At 38.7% G+C, this 14,953-nt stretch overlaps 1 protein-coding gene across 1 annotated transcript; it reads left to right on the top strand.

Moving 5' to 3' along the window:
• The first annotated feature begins 2,248 nt into the window (after window positions 1-2,248).
• On the top strand, window positions 2,249-14,877 carry pithd1 (PITH (C-terminal proteasome-interacting domain of thioredoxin-like) domain containing 1). The gene is made up of 6 exons (XM_049603005.1): window positions 2,249-2,594; window positions 8,703-8,746; window positions 11,387-11,464; window positions 11,733-11,837; window positions 13,551-13,659; window positions 14,378-14,877. Exons 1-6 carry the CDS (start codon window positions 2,397-2,399, stop codon window positions 14,477-14,479), a joined length of 636 nt encoding a protein of 211 aa, XP_049458962.1. The 5' UTR covers window positions 2,249-2,396; the 3' UTR covers window positions 14,480-14,877.
• Window positions 14,878-14,953: the final 76 nt, after the last annotated feature.

Genomic DNA, 14,953 nt, shown 5'->3' with positions numbered 1-14,953 from the left:
GTGCAGGAATCTTTTTGTGTGGTGGTGTTTTATCAAGCAACACTAACGTTCTGTATGCTCTCTATTGAACATGAGAAAGGAGTATTGCTTTGTGTCTGCATTTTCTCTTTAAATTACGGAACAAATTCATAAAGTCTGCCAAAAAGGAAGTACAGTAATATGGAAAAATTGTCACTCAAGAGAGTCCTGTAGGCCTAAATAAAGAGCTGTTAGTATATTGTTTAGTATATTGTTATCCCTGAATGATGTATTGTGGTATTTTTCCTAATTAAACCTAGATTTTGTGAGTTTATTTCTTTGTTTCAAATACCTCTTATCAATGTCCAGGATCTAAATAGATGGTAACCTTTCAGTGGTTAGATTTAATCGGTCATAGTTCACAATGATACAGCAAAATTAGTGTTTCCATTTGATGTTACTTTGTACTTCTATCTTCTACTCCATAACATTTTAGAAGCCAGTACTGTACTTTTAACTCCATTTATTTGACAGTTTAAATAACATTGCAGGTTTCCAAAACACAGGACGAGATGCAAACAGTCCTTTAAGTGCGAGCACGTACCCAGAGAATACACTTGACGAGGCTGACACAGTGGAGTTTTCCGGTGGGCTCTCTCCTTTGGAGGGTGATCCAGGGTACACATCTTCAGTAATAATTTATTAATACAAAATGTAATTTATTTAATAATTCATCAAATATTTTGATGAATTAAATCTCTCCCTTCATCAACAATGATAATAGCCTATATAGGCTATATGTTTTATCTCATTCTGCAGAATGAGTACTTTTGCTTTTGGTACTTTTACGATAATCGATGCTGATACTTTTGTACTTTTACTTAAGTAAGAATTTTAATGCATAGAATTTTCCATATAACAGAGTATTCTTACATTGTAATATTGGAACTTTTTTTTGTACATGGTCTAAATACTTATTCACCCACAAGAACTGTTTAATTATTTTATGGGGTTACCATTAGATTTACATGTGAAATACACAATATATTGGGATGCACCGATTTGACTTAAAGCAGAATATTGTTAGTGTAGGAAGTTTTTGTGGTTTGATATGTTTTCTTTCACTTTACGACACTATGGTAAACTGTTGGCGACAGTATTGACGTTTGGTGGTCAGAGATTTTAGCCAATCAGAGAGCACATGACTTTTGTAAAGTGACTACAGAGTTGTAGAGGATGATTTCCTGCGGGACACTCATTCCCTTCAAAATAAAATATCTGCGTGTCGTTCAAAGAGTAAGATTTCACTAACAGCCACTTTTTAAAAAACATAAAAGTGCAGAGAAACAGTTGTAAGCGCCGAAAAAAGCTAGTGAATATTGAGTTAAGAATATTTTATCACATTTATAATGGTGTCATCTGAAAGCCTGAGCTTTAGGTTGGTAAATTCATTCCACAAATGTTATGTTAATGTTCACTGCCACTCTGATTTGCTTAATGTTTTGACTGCTTAATGTGAAATATCATGTCCATTTCAAAGAACCTGAACTTGCCATTAAAACTATATTTAAAACTGTATTATTTCCCAGCCATCGAGGCAGGAAAATCCTGTGGCCAGTCCATTCCATTCTGGACACAACACCCTAACACTACACATATTTCTATTGTAATTTTTTTTTTAATCTATGTTCATTTGTCTTAACTTTTGCAGTGCTTTGCTTTTATTTCATGTCCTCTTAATATATCTTTATATACACACCAAGGTAAATTCCTTGTATGTGTAAGCCTGGGTAATAAACCTTACTCTGGTTCTGATTAATCTCAAAACAACTTACTGGATACATGGTTGAATATATATCCTATATGTCTAAGGCTATTTTTTATGGGGGCCCGATTTATTTGTATTGAATGATTAAGACATTATGGGATCAATAGAAACAAAATATATCAATTACAATGTGAAATAATGCAATGCAATCTAAATAATCCTATTTTCTCCCAGGGTTCCAGGAATTATTGCAGGACATTTGTATTTAATTCCACATACATATATATATATATATAATGTGATATGTCACAAAGTCTGTTTTCATTTCACAACACTTTCCTCGTGATAAGTGTAGTTCCTAATGCTACTCAAGTATGTTTATTTTCCTTAAATGCTACTTTTGTCCCTTTCTAAATCCAGACAGGGCCGAGCAAGTTATGTAAATGTAGTACTCTCAGCCCTCTTATCCTTAAATATCAGGGAAACAGCTAGTTTTATCTTGAAAATCTTAAACCGGAAGTACACTCCTGCTGTCTGTTCGCTTCAGGCCGCCAAGCAAACTTGCTGATCACAGTTTACTTTGTGAAAACACGCCGAACTAGCGACGCCTGTTAGCCACCCGTCTCTGCCTGAACCAACTGCAACAGAAAACAGTGCTTTAAGCCCCACGATGTCCGGGCACGGTCACGATCATGGGCACGGGCACGGCTGCGGGTGCGAGGGGGAGCATGAGCCCGCGGAGAGGGGCCTGGAGTACGGACTGTACCGGCGGATCGACGTGGAAAAGCTGCAGTGTCTGAACGAGAGCAGAGACGGGGACGGGAAGCTGGTGTTCAAACCGTGGGATCGGCGGAATGAGCGGGACAAGGTAACGGCCGAACAGAGCCTCTACCCCGGTCAGTGGTCCTGTCTCTGTCCCCTGTGGTGTATGTTAGCAGCAGAAGTCTCATGGGTGTTCCCTGACTCTGTCCCTCGGGTGAAGGTGTAGGTGCAGGTCTGCAGGGGCGTCTGTCGCGAAGCTTCGCCGTGGAGCTGCGCAGTTGTTAAATCGACCACAACTTTATTGACATCACTGAAGCTGCCAAATGACATGAGACTGCAGTCCTGTCACTTACTTCACTGAGGGTTGAGCATTATGGTTGAAATCCAGTGGTGCAAAAAATGTTAAATACATGATACATATTGTTATTTTTAGTGTGATGTGTTCAGATCCATTTACTTGAATACATGTAACAACGGTATTGTGTAAAAATACAAGTAAGAGTCCTGCATTTAAAATCATTACTTTAGTAAGATTTAAAACGTATTGGCATCAAAATATACTTAAATAATACTTACTATTATTAAAATAAAGTTCATTTGTATAGCATTTATCAAAAACAGCATTACAAATCAATCAAATCAAACTTTATTTGTATAGCACTTTTCATGCATTAAAAATGCAGCACAAAGTGCTTCACAGAATAAAAAACAAACAAAAATGCTACATATTGAAAACCTGCCCCTCCCACCCCCACATAAAAACACACACACACACACACACACAGTCAATATAGTCAATAACATGGCTGGGCACTGAAGAACCAGGTGCGGAAAGAGCCACCTATGGGGAGCCGTCCACACTGAGAGGTGTCACAGCCTACGGCTACAGGGAGCACCGCCACAGAGACCACCTCGACCCAGACAAACCGAGGTAGGCTCCACACATGGTGCAGAGCCCCCCAGTACTCTGGGCCTGAGGGATATCCAGGACGACGTCCCTGCGGGCAGACCGGGCACACCTCTCAGTGTGGAGGCCCCCCATGAGGAAACACTGGAGCTAAAAACTAAAAGGCAATATGATAAGATAAAACAGGTATGAGATAAAATAATGATAAAATGCATAAAAGTGCAAGGATTTATAAAAAATTAAAGATTTAAAGTTTAAAATAATATTAATAATAATAAATAAATAAATGAAGATTTAGAAACTTAATAATAATAAAATGCATAAAGATTTAAAAATAAATCATTTAAAAGCATTAGAAAGTAAAAAGAACATATAATAGAAGAATTAAAATAGTAAAAGTAATCAGTTAAAAGCTAAATTAAAAAGGTGAGTCTTGAGCCTCCTTTTAAAAACATCAACAATCTCTGCAGTCCTGGGGTCCGTTTCACAAAGCAGGTTCAACAAACTCTGAGTCTAATCCTGAACTCTGAGTTGATCTACTCTGAGATAGGAAACTCTGAGTTTCCGGTTCCAGAACAGCTGATTTGAATCAGTTTAATCAACTCGGAGTAGTTTCACCTGGAGTTAAGCGCCTGCACCACGACTATAAAAAGCCAGCATCAATGGAGCCCCGATTCGACGAGTCACCATGGCAGCGGGGAAGAGGAGGGCTGCGTTTTTCACCCCACTAGAATTAGAAATCTTAATGCGCTCGTACTGCGAGTTTGCACATGTTTTCAAAAAGAAGTGCAACACCGCTGCAGCTGCAAAAGAGAGGGAGACAGCGTGGGAGAACATTGCTGCTCGGGTCAATGCATAAGTTTAAATGTAGTCCTTTGCAATCACAATAATATTACTGGGGAAAACTGCTTGAATGGTAGCCTATTAATTTATTTCATTTAGGTGCAATCCCGTGGGGGAGAGGCGCACTTGGCAGCAGTTTAGGATGAAATATAAAAACATTGTTCAAACAGGTAAGACCTCAGCATAATATCATGGGGGTGCCTCATTTTGATCATGTTTTACATTGTAAAGTAAATATTAAGTGGCTGTTTGACTGTGCAGTTGTTTTATCCCCAACATAATGCTGTTTTCACACACATAAATGTCTTCTCATCTATATCATGTTCTGTTAAATAATTAAGCCTATTTAAACTAACACAGTCTTCTACTGTGCCAACAGAAAGAAGGCAGATGCCCGTAAAATGAGCACACTTTTCTGACCGCCCTGCATACAGTTGCCTTACTCAAGTGCTCAGCATCTCCGACATTATACAAAAAACTTCCATTTGCAAAGAAACGCAGCGCAACACACAATATCTCCTGGGATGTGAGAGCATGACTATGATTGGTAATGTTGCAAATGTAAGGACGGATTAGGTTGTGTATGTAGATGATGGAGTGTGACGTGAAACGGTAGGCTACAGCTCAAAAAGATAATTGTGTGGAAATGCTAAAACATCTATAATATATAATATGATAACCATCTCCCGACAAATATTTAATTCTCTGCACAGTAATGCTGCACCTTCATCCACGGGATCGTTATCAAAAGGACATGCCATGTAGTAGTAAAAAAAGTCGCCACCTACTGTGCCTAATGGACTTGTAATACTGACTCTGATTTTTTTTTAAATGACAGATGGCAGAATTAGGCTACGCCAAAACTCACCTGCTGACTGAATGAATGAGGAAATCAGATGGAGTGTGTGGCTCTGAAAGAGGGCGGAGACAGAGAGAAACTCGAGGTTCATTGAGAAAAACCTGGTCCCGACCAGGTTAGGTTCATAGAGTCTGTTACTACGGTAACTGACCGAGAGCTTAAGTTACCTCTCTCTCTGAAACAGGCTAGAGTTACCTCTCTTTCTCTGGTTTGAGTTACCTCCCTTTTTGAAACAGAAAACTCAGAGTTTCCCTCATTTCAGGGTTAACAGACTCTGAGTTTTCACTAAACCTGCTTTGTGAAACGGACCCCTGATGTTCTCCGGCAGGCTGTTCCATAAGTGAGGGCCATAATGGCTGAATGCAGCCTCCCCATGGGTATTTGTTCTCACTTTTGGAACAATTAAAAGGCCGGTGCCGGAGGACCTCAGGATCCGCAAGGGCTGATATGATAAAAGCAGGTCAGATAAATAAGATGGCCCAAGACTGTTAAGACATTTAAAAACTAATAAAAGAACCTTAAAATCGATCCTGAAACACACGGGGAGCCAATGCAGCGACTTTAAAACTGGTGTAATGTGCTCCCGCCCTCTGGTTCTCGTCAGCACTCGTGCGGCTGAGTTTTGGAGTAGCTGCAGATTAGAGATGGTCTTTTTGGGAAGACCAGACAGCAGGGCATTACAGTAATCTAAACGACAAGAGATAAAAGCATGCATCAGCACCTCCGTGTTAGCCTGAGAGAGAAACGGGCGGACTCTGGCTATATTCTTAAGGTGGTAGAAACCTGCGTTTGTTATGTTTTTAATATGTGGAATAAAACTGAGCTCAGAGTCAAAAATGACGCCCAGGTTCTTTACACATTATGCAGGTTTAAAATCTTGTAGTTTTGGTAAAAGTTTCTCTCTCTGGCCTTCAGGACCAATAATTAAGACCTCTGTTTTGTCCTGGTTGAGCTGTAGGAGATTCACTGCCATTCATGACTTGATATCTAAAATACAGTTTAAAAGGGTATCAATTGGCCCTGTGTCATCAGGAGACACGGTGATGTACAACTGTGTGTCATCTACATAACTGTGGAAGCTGATGCCATGCCTCCTGATGACGTCCCCAAGGGGAAGCATGTATAGATTAAAAAGAATTGGACCTAAAATTGACCCTTGGGGCACCCCACACCTGATTTCATGCGTTCTGGAGGAACATGTATCCATACTTACAAAGAAACAACGATCTGTGAGATAAGAGCTGAACCAGTTAAAAACAGTACCAGAGAGGCCCACCAGGTTTCTGAGTCTTTTTAATAAAATGTGGTGATCTACTGTATCAAAGGCAGCGCTTAGATCCAGTAGTACCAAGAGTGTGAGTTTTTGTGAATCAACATTAAACCTGATATCATTTAAAATCTTTAAAAGGGCTTTCTCGGTACTGTGGTTCATCCTAAAACCAGATTGATATTTCTCTAAAATATTGTTTCTTTTTAAAAAATCATTTACTCGGTTAAAAACCAGTTTTTCTAAAATCTTACTTAAAAACGGTAAGTTGGATACAGGTCCGTAATTATTAAAAATGTTGGGATCTAAATTACTCTTCTTCAGAAGGGGCTTTACCACCGCCGTTTTGAAGGCAGCGGGGAAGACACCTGTCTGAAAAGAGTAATTTACTATATTTAAAATCTGTTCCTCAAAGAACCCATAAAATGTCTTTAAAGGTGATGTGGGAATCAGATCTAAAAGGCAGGTTGTTGGGTTTACCTGGGAGAAAACTCGACCAAGTGTCCTTGCATCAACCAGGACAAAACTCTCCAGTGTTTCCTCAGGTAAAAGCAATGATCCAGGTGTGTCAAAAATGACATTCTGTTGGGATAAAAGACTGGATCTGATATTGTCAATTTTACTTCTGAAGTGGTCTGCAAAGTCCTCGCAGAGGGCATCTGTTGATATGTTGGATGGTTTATTAAAATTGGTGCTGGTTAATAGATTGAAGGTGGAGAAAAGAAATTTAGGATTGTTTTTATGATCGGAAATGAGTTTTGAAAAGTGGGATTTAGTTTTTCTCCACCACCTCTCTGCACTCCTGCATTTTCTTTTCAGTCTTTTGATATCATCATTTCTCCACAGGGGTGTAGGTTTTGTTTTTATTGTTTTGGTTAAAAGTGGAGCCACTGAGTCAAGTGTTGACTTTAATTTAATGTTAAAATTGTCTACAATAAAATCACAGGGTGCAGCTAAAATTTCAGCAGGTGTGCTCTGTAAAATCTGGATAAAATTTGCAGCCACTTCAGAAGTTAGGTAGCGTTTCCTCACCGTTCTCACCGGGTCCTCTTGGTGGCTAAAACTGGTGATGTTAAAATACACACAGTAGTGGTCAGACACAGCCAGGTCAACAACAGAGGACATACCAGTGGACAGGCCATAGGTTATGACCAGGTCCAGGGTGTGTCCTCTGTTGTGAGTTACAAAGTGCTTAACACATAAAAACACAACATTAAAGTACACAGTTAAATGTTTGACAAACCAGACAAGTGTAAGGGGAAAAAGAGAAATAAAGTTACATTAAAAATGAATCATTAAAAACCGTAAAAAAAAAAAAAAAATGCAAAAACTAAACTAGAGTAGCAATGTCAAGAGTAATGTACAGTGTAAGTCACTGGTTAAAAATAAAAATAAACTTAAAAATGTACAGGAGAAAATAAAGTACGAAAAGTAAAAGTACTTAATGTGTAGAATGGCCCATTTTGGAATCATTTAACATATTAATGCATCATAATTACTGATGTATTAATATGTACATCACCCTAGTATTGCACCTGTTAAAGGTGGGCTAATTATAACACGATGCACTGCTGGATGGCTTAACCTATAATAATATATTATAACCTACTTTATCTTTATTTTGCATCAATAATCTCTAATATTACCATTTTTAGTCTCTACATTTATTAGTCAGTTCCGAGTTACTCTGCAGATTAAGATATGACATTAAAAACATATGATGAGTTTATAAGATATGACATTAAAAACATATGAGTTTATGAAATGCAGTGTATTGTCAGAGAGGTCAAGTAATTAAAATTAGCTCAGCCATGATGACATATGACATTTAAAAGCTACCCATCCATTGGTGCATCACTATTTGGAATCCTAATATGTAATATATATAATAAGGTATAACTCGGAGGGGTCTTTTATTTGTAATTGAGTATTTCTTCATTGCTGTACTGGTACTTCTAATTAATTGAATACTTATTCCACCACTATTGAAATCACAATTATGATGTTAATAAGAGTTTTTTATTAGTATGTCAAAATATAGCAAAAGTTGTCAAATTCATAGGTGAAATAATAGAACTGGTGTTTGTAAAGATCATTTTCATTATTGATTATAATGCAGATTATTTTCTTGATTAACTGACCAACCATTTGGTGAACAAAATGTAAGAAAATTGTAAAATAATGCCCCACTGTGATAGTTCATACTAAAATCTTTGTGGCCTTCAAACCAGTCAAACCAGTATCTGATTGTGTCTGTGCAGATTGTAGTGTTTGTTTTATTGCCGCTGCTTCCCTTTGATGACTCAGAAAGGATTCACACTTGTCTTTTCTTTTTCAGTATGTGGAGAGTGATGCAGATGAAGAGCTGCTGTTCAATATCCCGTAAGTCCTGAAATAATCACCATCACTGTCGTCGTCATCATCATTATTAGTCTGAACATTAAGCTTTTCTCCTGAATGAACACGTTGTGCTTTTCTGCCTGTATTATTAGGGGCCGGGCAGCCTAAGCTGCCAGGAACCTATTGTTATCCTGCATGTTCTTCTTCTTCTTCTTCTTCTTTCTTCTTCTTCTTCTTCCGAGGAAATCCTACTTCCCATACGCAAAAAATCACCAAACTTTGCACAAAGGTCCAATCCCATGCCAGATTGCCTCAGCTGCAAAAATAGGCCAATAGTCCTGATGGTGGCGCTACAGCAAGCCTCTAAAGTTCAAAATTCTGAAAATTCACAACAAATCAACCATATGTGCAGATTTGCAACTTTCACCAAAATGTAGCCCCAATACTGAAAAAACTTTTGTACATTTAAACCTATTGCAAATTATGAAGTCCATTGCTCTGTTTTTTTCAAAAACTGTAAAACTTATTAAACCTATCTTCTCCCACAATTTTTGCTCAATTGACACCAAACTTGCTACAGAGCATCTTCAGACTGTCCTACACAAACCATCCACACAGATTTTTGATTATCGAAAATTGAGCCTACAGTGCATCAAAATGTTTGACTGTAAACAGTATTGTAAACATAAACTTGCAAATTATTGCTAAATACATTTTCAGTGTTCATTAAAAAATGACAAAATTTTGGAGTCATGGCAGTTGATGTTTTGAAAATATCAGAATTTTATCTCAAAAACTGAATTTTTTACAGCATTTTGAATTTCGCTCTCATGTGAACAATTGGAGTCAATGCAAAAATGACATTTTTAAACATCAGTTTTTCACTTATGGAGCCAATAAATCATTGTTAAAAACAAATTACCAACATCTCCATGCTGTCTAGATGCAATTTGTGTATTTTTGGATTTTTGTCTTAATGACAGCCGTTTGAATTCTGCCTTTACACACTAATAGGCTCAGCTCGTGCAACATTTCCAAATGAGAAATCTACCCAAACTTTTCATAAACGTCCAGTCTCATGTCAGATGTCCTCAACTGGAAACACAAGACAATAGTCCTGATGGTGGCGCTACAGCAAGCCTCTAAATTTCAAAACTTTGAAAATTCATAACAAATCAACCATATGTGCTACAGCTTTGAAACTTTCACTTTGAAATTTGCTTTTCCATGGCATGGATGGCTACTGTCTGGCACCTTGATGCTTGGTTTAGTCAGTCTGTAAAGCCACACATGAACTGTCACTTGCCAATTAGCTCAGTGAGATAGAAGCCAGACCTCAGTCTCAGAAGTTGTGAGTTCAAGCCTCAGCTAAGGCAGAACGGACATTCTAATGTGAAAGTCCTATGTTCAGGCGTCATGCTATGTGGATTAGAGACTACCAAAGTTAAAATAATTATGATCCAGGCACTTTTGCGGAGAGACAAATACTCTTTATCAACACTTTTCCCTGTTATCCCTTGTCTCTTTTCCCTGTTTATTTGGCTTAGCTATCAGTCAATATACAGAGTCTATCCCATAGCTACTTTTACATTTTAAAAAATGTTTTCATCTTTGTCACCATGGATAATGTTTAGCTTTAAGCTAGATCAGGCCAGTTTGTTCATAATTGCTAGCAGTTAATGTTATTCTTACTTTCTTGTTCTTGAGTTTTTTCTTTCCTTTGTATATTATGAGTCTGATCACTTCAGCCACTCATCCACAATTTGAAGGGCATGCCATAATTATATGATGTAACTTCTATGTTGTGATATGCTTTGTTTTAGTGTGTGTGTGTGTGTGTGTGTGTGTGTGTGTGTATTACATTTTTCACATGGGCTTTTACATATACCACACATTCAGTGTTTTATGATGAAATAGATTATGACTTCTTATCAGTATAATGAGCTAGAAGAAGTTTTAAACATATATACCCAAGAGTAGTGATGGGCAGATGAAGCTTCATGAAGCATTGAAGCTTTTCATCAAATTGGTTCACTCAAGGGCAAAGCTTCTTGATGCTTCATTTGCTCTACTAAGCCATCTACTGGACAAAAAAAGCTATTACACTTAGTGGTTTGTATATATAGATCTGAACCACTTCCCGAACCAGTCACGTGGTACAGCCGGCCAGCGAGGCTTCGGATGTCACCAATGACGTCACTCGTCTGAAACGACACAAGCCTCGATACGCGCATCGCGGAAACAGTTCCTGGATTACTCGACACACGCTTCGAAGCCTCGGCACGGCGAGTCACATCACTACCCAAGAGTTGTCTCTTGCTAATAAGCTCAGTGAGATAGAGCATAGTCTCTTATGCTTAGAATGCCACCTTTTTTCATCTTCCTATCTGCTTGTTGCTCAGAATTGCCTGATTTTGCCTAAAATTGCCCAGCCACAACCATTGCTGCGCAGCAGCTATAATTATGAAATGTGCTTTTATGTAAGTTGGCAACAAGGTTTTTTTTCACTGATAGTAAGAAGTTAAACTCTAAAATGTTTCTGGTTATAATTTCATTTTTGGTTTTTCATAATTCTCATTACAGCTTCTTGTCGTTCATGCCTTGCTTTTTTGGTCCTGAAAGCGCCTCTGTGTGATTTCACCCTGTTTTAGCAGTGAAGGAACTGTGTGTCATCTCTTTCAGTTTTACAGGGAGCGTGAAGCTGAAGGGCATCATCATATCTGGAGAAGATGACGATTCTCATCCTGCTGAGATTCGACTGTGAGTGTGCTTTCAGTGCTTCTTCGATTAGGGAGCTAATCTGGCTGGATTTGAACTGGGGACCTAAACCCCCCGAGGCCATGTGGACACCCTAAAATCTTAGTTCATAAATAAACTGTCTTCATTATACAAAAACAGGTGTTGATGGGATTTGAAGTCCTTTTAAAATAAGAAATGAAAACCTTCAAGAAAAAAACTATAGTTAAAGTGCCTCTGTGCCTTCCCTCACTAGAGGGCAGTGATTTCATTAACATATTTTCCACTCCAGGTATAAGAACATCCCTCAGATGTCCTTCGACGATACTGGCAGAGAACCCGAACAAGCCTTCAGACTCAACAGAGACCCTGCTGCTGAGCTAGAGTACCCAACAAAGTGAGAGCATGCACAGTGTTTTTTATCACTTCAGCAACTTGCGGCCCTCAAGCAGGAACTGTTAGTCCCACCAAATTCCCAGATCAACATTGGAGACACTAATGAGATCTCAGTGAGCGGCACATTCAAGACATCTGCAGTCTGAGTTTGACACTTTGGCTACATTCACATTATTTTTTAAATGTGGCCAATGTTATATTCCCGTGTGAACTGGTCTGCATCCTGCATTGATCAGAATGTGGAACAAGAACAATTACAAAGCTGTTACATGCATTTGAATGGAAGTAAACATGGAGACATTTGCAATTTCCTTTCTAAGTTAATGTGTAGTTGAAGCCAGCGAATTTGTGAGCTGATGATAACGAGGATGACGAGAAACAGAGCAATGGCTGCTACTTCTTTGTCTTAGGTTAATGTTTAGGGCTTTTATTGACTTTATTATAGATGGTTGGAGAGAGAGAGAGGGGATGGCACGCAGCAAAGGGCTGCAGATTTGAACCCCGGTTGCTGCTAAGTAAGGACTCAGCCTACACACATTGTGGCAGCTAGCTGGACACTGATAGCTGCAACCAGCTCACTGCTGACAAAGCTTACAGGAAGATGGCTGTTGAAAAGCCCACAGCAGGCAAACAGGCAATCTTTAGTCAGTCTTAATCATGTCTTAATCACATCTTGACAAAATCCAACATGTTTAATATTGTTGTAAGTTTGTATTCTTGGCTCATGCAAATACTAAAGTTCAATGACATGAACATTGTCAACAACCAATAGCTGCACTCTCTAGCACCAAACAGGACGCAGCTAACCAGGTAGACAGTCAACATAGAGGAGACTCTGGACATGCACAAGAATGTGAACAAGTCTCAGTGCTCTCAGTGGAAAAGTCAGAGAAACTGGTGGAGTTGTGGAGTGAGCAGGAGTTTGTGTGTAGTTTGGTGTGTATCTTGAACGAGCACTTATTTTAGTGAGCAGTCTTAATTTTAAATGGTTAACCTCTCATTCCCACACTCTCCTCCCACTAAAGTAGTGCAGCTAACTAACCAAGGCTGGTATTGAGTTGAGTCGGCAAAATCCCAAATTTAATTTAATCATTTTTGTGCTCCAATACAGTTTATCTTTATGGATTATATTCATGCCAAATTGACAAGAACACTGTCGATATGTGACGTCTTTTATCTTGTGCTTCTAGTGTTATGTGGTTTGGCTTAATATTTTCCATCAGGAGCAGGATGGTAAACAGTCTCAAAAAGAATCCAGTTGTGGTCTTGCAAAAAGTGGCCCTGCGAGATCGACAGTCTTTGTAAAATCTTAAAGGGTGTGACTAAAAACTTACATTGTCTTAAGATGGTAGATGGTGTCAGACTTAAGTGTTTTAAAATAAACGTTTTCTAATGTATGGTAGGTGTAAGATGCAGTGAAATTCGATCTTCGTGATCTGGTCAAAGAAGCGTTCAAAACACAAGTGGAACCAACTTTTCTTTCTGTTTGTGCCAGTAAGTCATGCTTGTCTCCACTTGTACGTATGTGTATGTGTTTCAGTTTCATTTACACACACAAACACAACATGCCATGGCTCGGGATGGACATGTTTAATTTCTCCTTCACAAATATATTTACCACAGTGTCACTACAGTTCACTGTGGCCTGTTTTGAGTATGTATGCATTCCTAATCTGTTGTCTCAAACTGAAGTGTCTTTCCTGTTGGTTTCCAGGATCGCTCGTTTTTCCAATGTTAACCATCTCTCCATCCACATCTCAAAGAACTTTGGAGCAGAGAGCACCAGGATCTACTACATCGGTCTGAGAGGAGAATACTCAGAGGTGAGCTTGTTCCTCTTTTTTTCTGATCATCTAAAATATCCTAATAATGTTGTAGATACAAATGTATAAGTGAGGATACACTCAATATTAGAAACTCCTCTGAGCAAACTATCAGTCAATGCCTCTCAACAAAAACTTACATTATAACCTTCAGAAATGGAGGATTTATTCCAGGATTGTTGTATTCAAAGTGGCTGGCTTTTTTAGTCCTTGATGAGTTCCTTAATGTAGGAATTAAGTCCAGACTGTCTCGAGACTCTGCGTCCAGGACAGATGAAGTGATTAACCTCAGTTTTTTTCCCCAGTTGTTCTTGGTTTGTCTATGTGCGTCATATCATGACTGCACTGAAAGGAGACATTATTTTGACTCATCTTTTATCCCGGGGGCAGATTCTTCCTCAGAATATTTTGATGTCTCTCTGGGCATCATGTGATGGACCTGAAATTGTACGGTTTGACCACTGTGTGTAATTGCCTTCAAAACCTGGTGCTGTTGCTGGGTGCTCGGTTTAGTTTGATTAGATCCTGCCCATACGTTCTGGTACATTTTATGTCTTTGACTCTTTGTTGTCACCCTCTTGAAGCTTAGTAGAATTGTATTACCAGCTGTTTCCCCCTCCCTAGCCCTGTCTTTCCTTTTATTAATAGATATAACTTGAAACACTATATACTCTGTATCTTTGAATGTTTGTTGACCTGTCCTTTTTATGTTCTTTAGGCTCACAGACACGAAGTGACGATCTGTAACTATGAGGCCGCAGCGAACCCTGCAGATCACAAAGTGGAGAGCATCATCCCACAAACCAACTTCATTTCCTGAAGAAACTTCAGAGAGTGAGGAGCGAGAGGAGAAGGATGAGGAGCTGTTTCGGTTTTTGTCGTTGACAAAAAGTCAAAGATGAGATCAACGCTGCGTCGCAGCAGGTTGGTTCAAGATTGACAGGGTCTGAGCACTGAAATCTGAAGACCAGAGAGCTTTAGATGTGTTTGGAAGTGCCAAGTTGTTGCTCTGTTTTCTATGGCAAGAAAGAGTGAAGGTCTATTGTGGGCAAAAAGCTTAATAATAATGCATGAATTGACACTCAGATAAAGTCTGTTGCTATCAGTTTAACCTGTATAATCCGATACATGTTTAAAGATGTCCACCAGTTCAATAAAGTCACAGCTACTAAATAAAACGTGGAAGTCTGGAAATAAATGATGGTACTGTTTGATTAATTAAAGACTTTTGTTGCTTTTGGGTACATGTAAAGAAACTTCAGTTGCTCTCAAACATCTACGAAAAAAGAAAGAT

Source organism: Epinephelus fuscoguttatus, linkage group LG17 (assembly GCF_011397635.1).
Source record: "Epinephelus fuscoguttatus linkage group LG17, E.fuscoguttatus.final_Chr_v1".
Taxonomy (NCBI): domain Eukaryota; kingdom Metazoa; phylum Chordata; class Actinopteri; order Perciformes; family Serranidae; genus Epinephelus; species Epinephelus fuscoguttatus.
The sequence above is the reverse complement of the archived record's forward strand: the minus strand, read 5'-3'. Positions and strand labels throughout refer to the sequence as shown.

Bases quoted from the DNA above. Each gene is read 5' to 3' on its own strand.
- pithd1 (XM_049603005.1), top strand. From the start codon at position 2,397: ATGTCCGGGCACGGTCACGATCATGGGCACGGGCACGGCTGCGGGTGC. The intron at 8,747-11,386 runs GTAAGTCCTGAA...CATCTCTTTCAG, and splicing joins GAGCTGCTGTTCAATATCCC to TTTTACAGGGAGCGTGAAGC. The intron at 11,465-11,732 runs GTGAGTGTGCTT...TTTCCACTCCAG, and splicing joins CATCCTGCTGAGATTCGACT to GTATAAGAACATCCCTCAGA.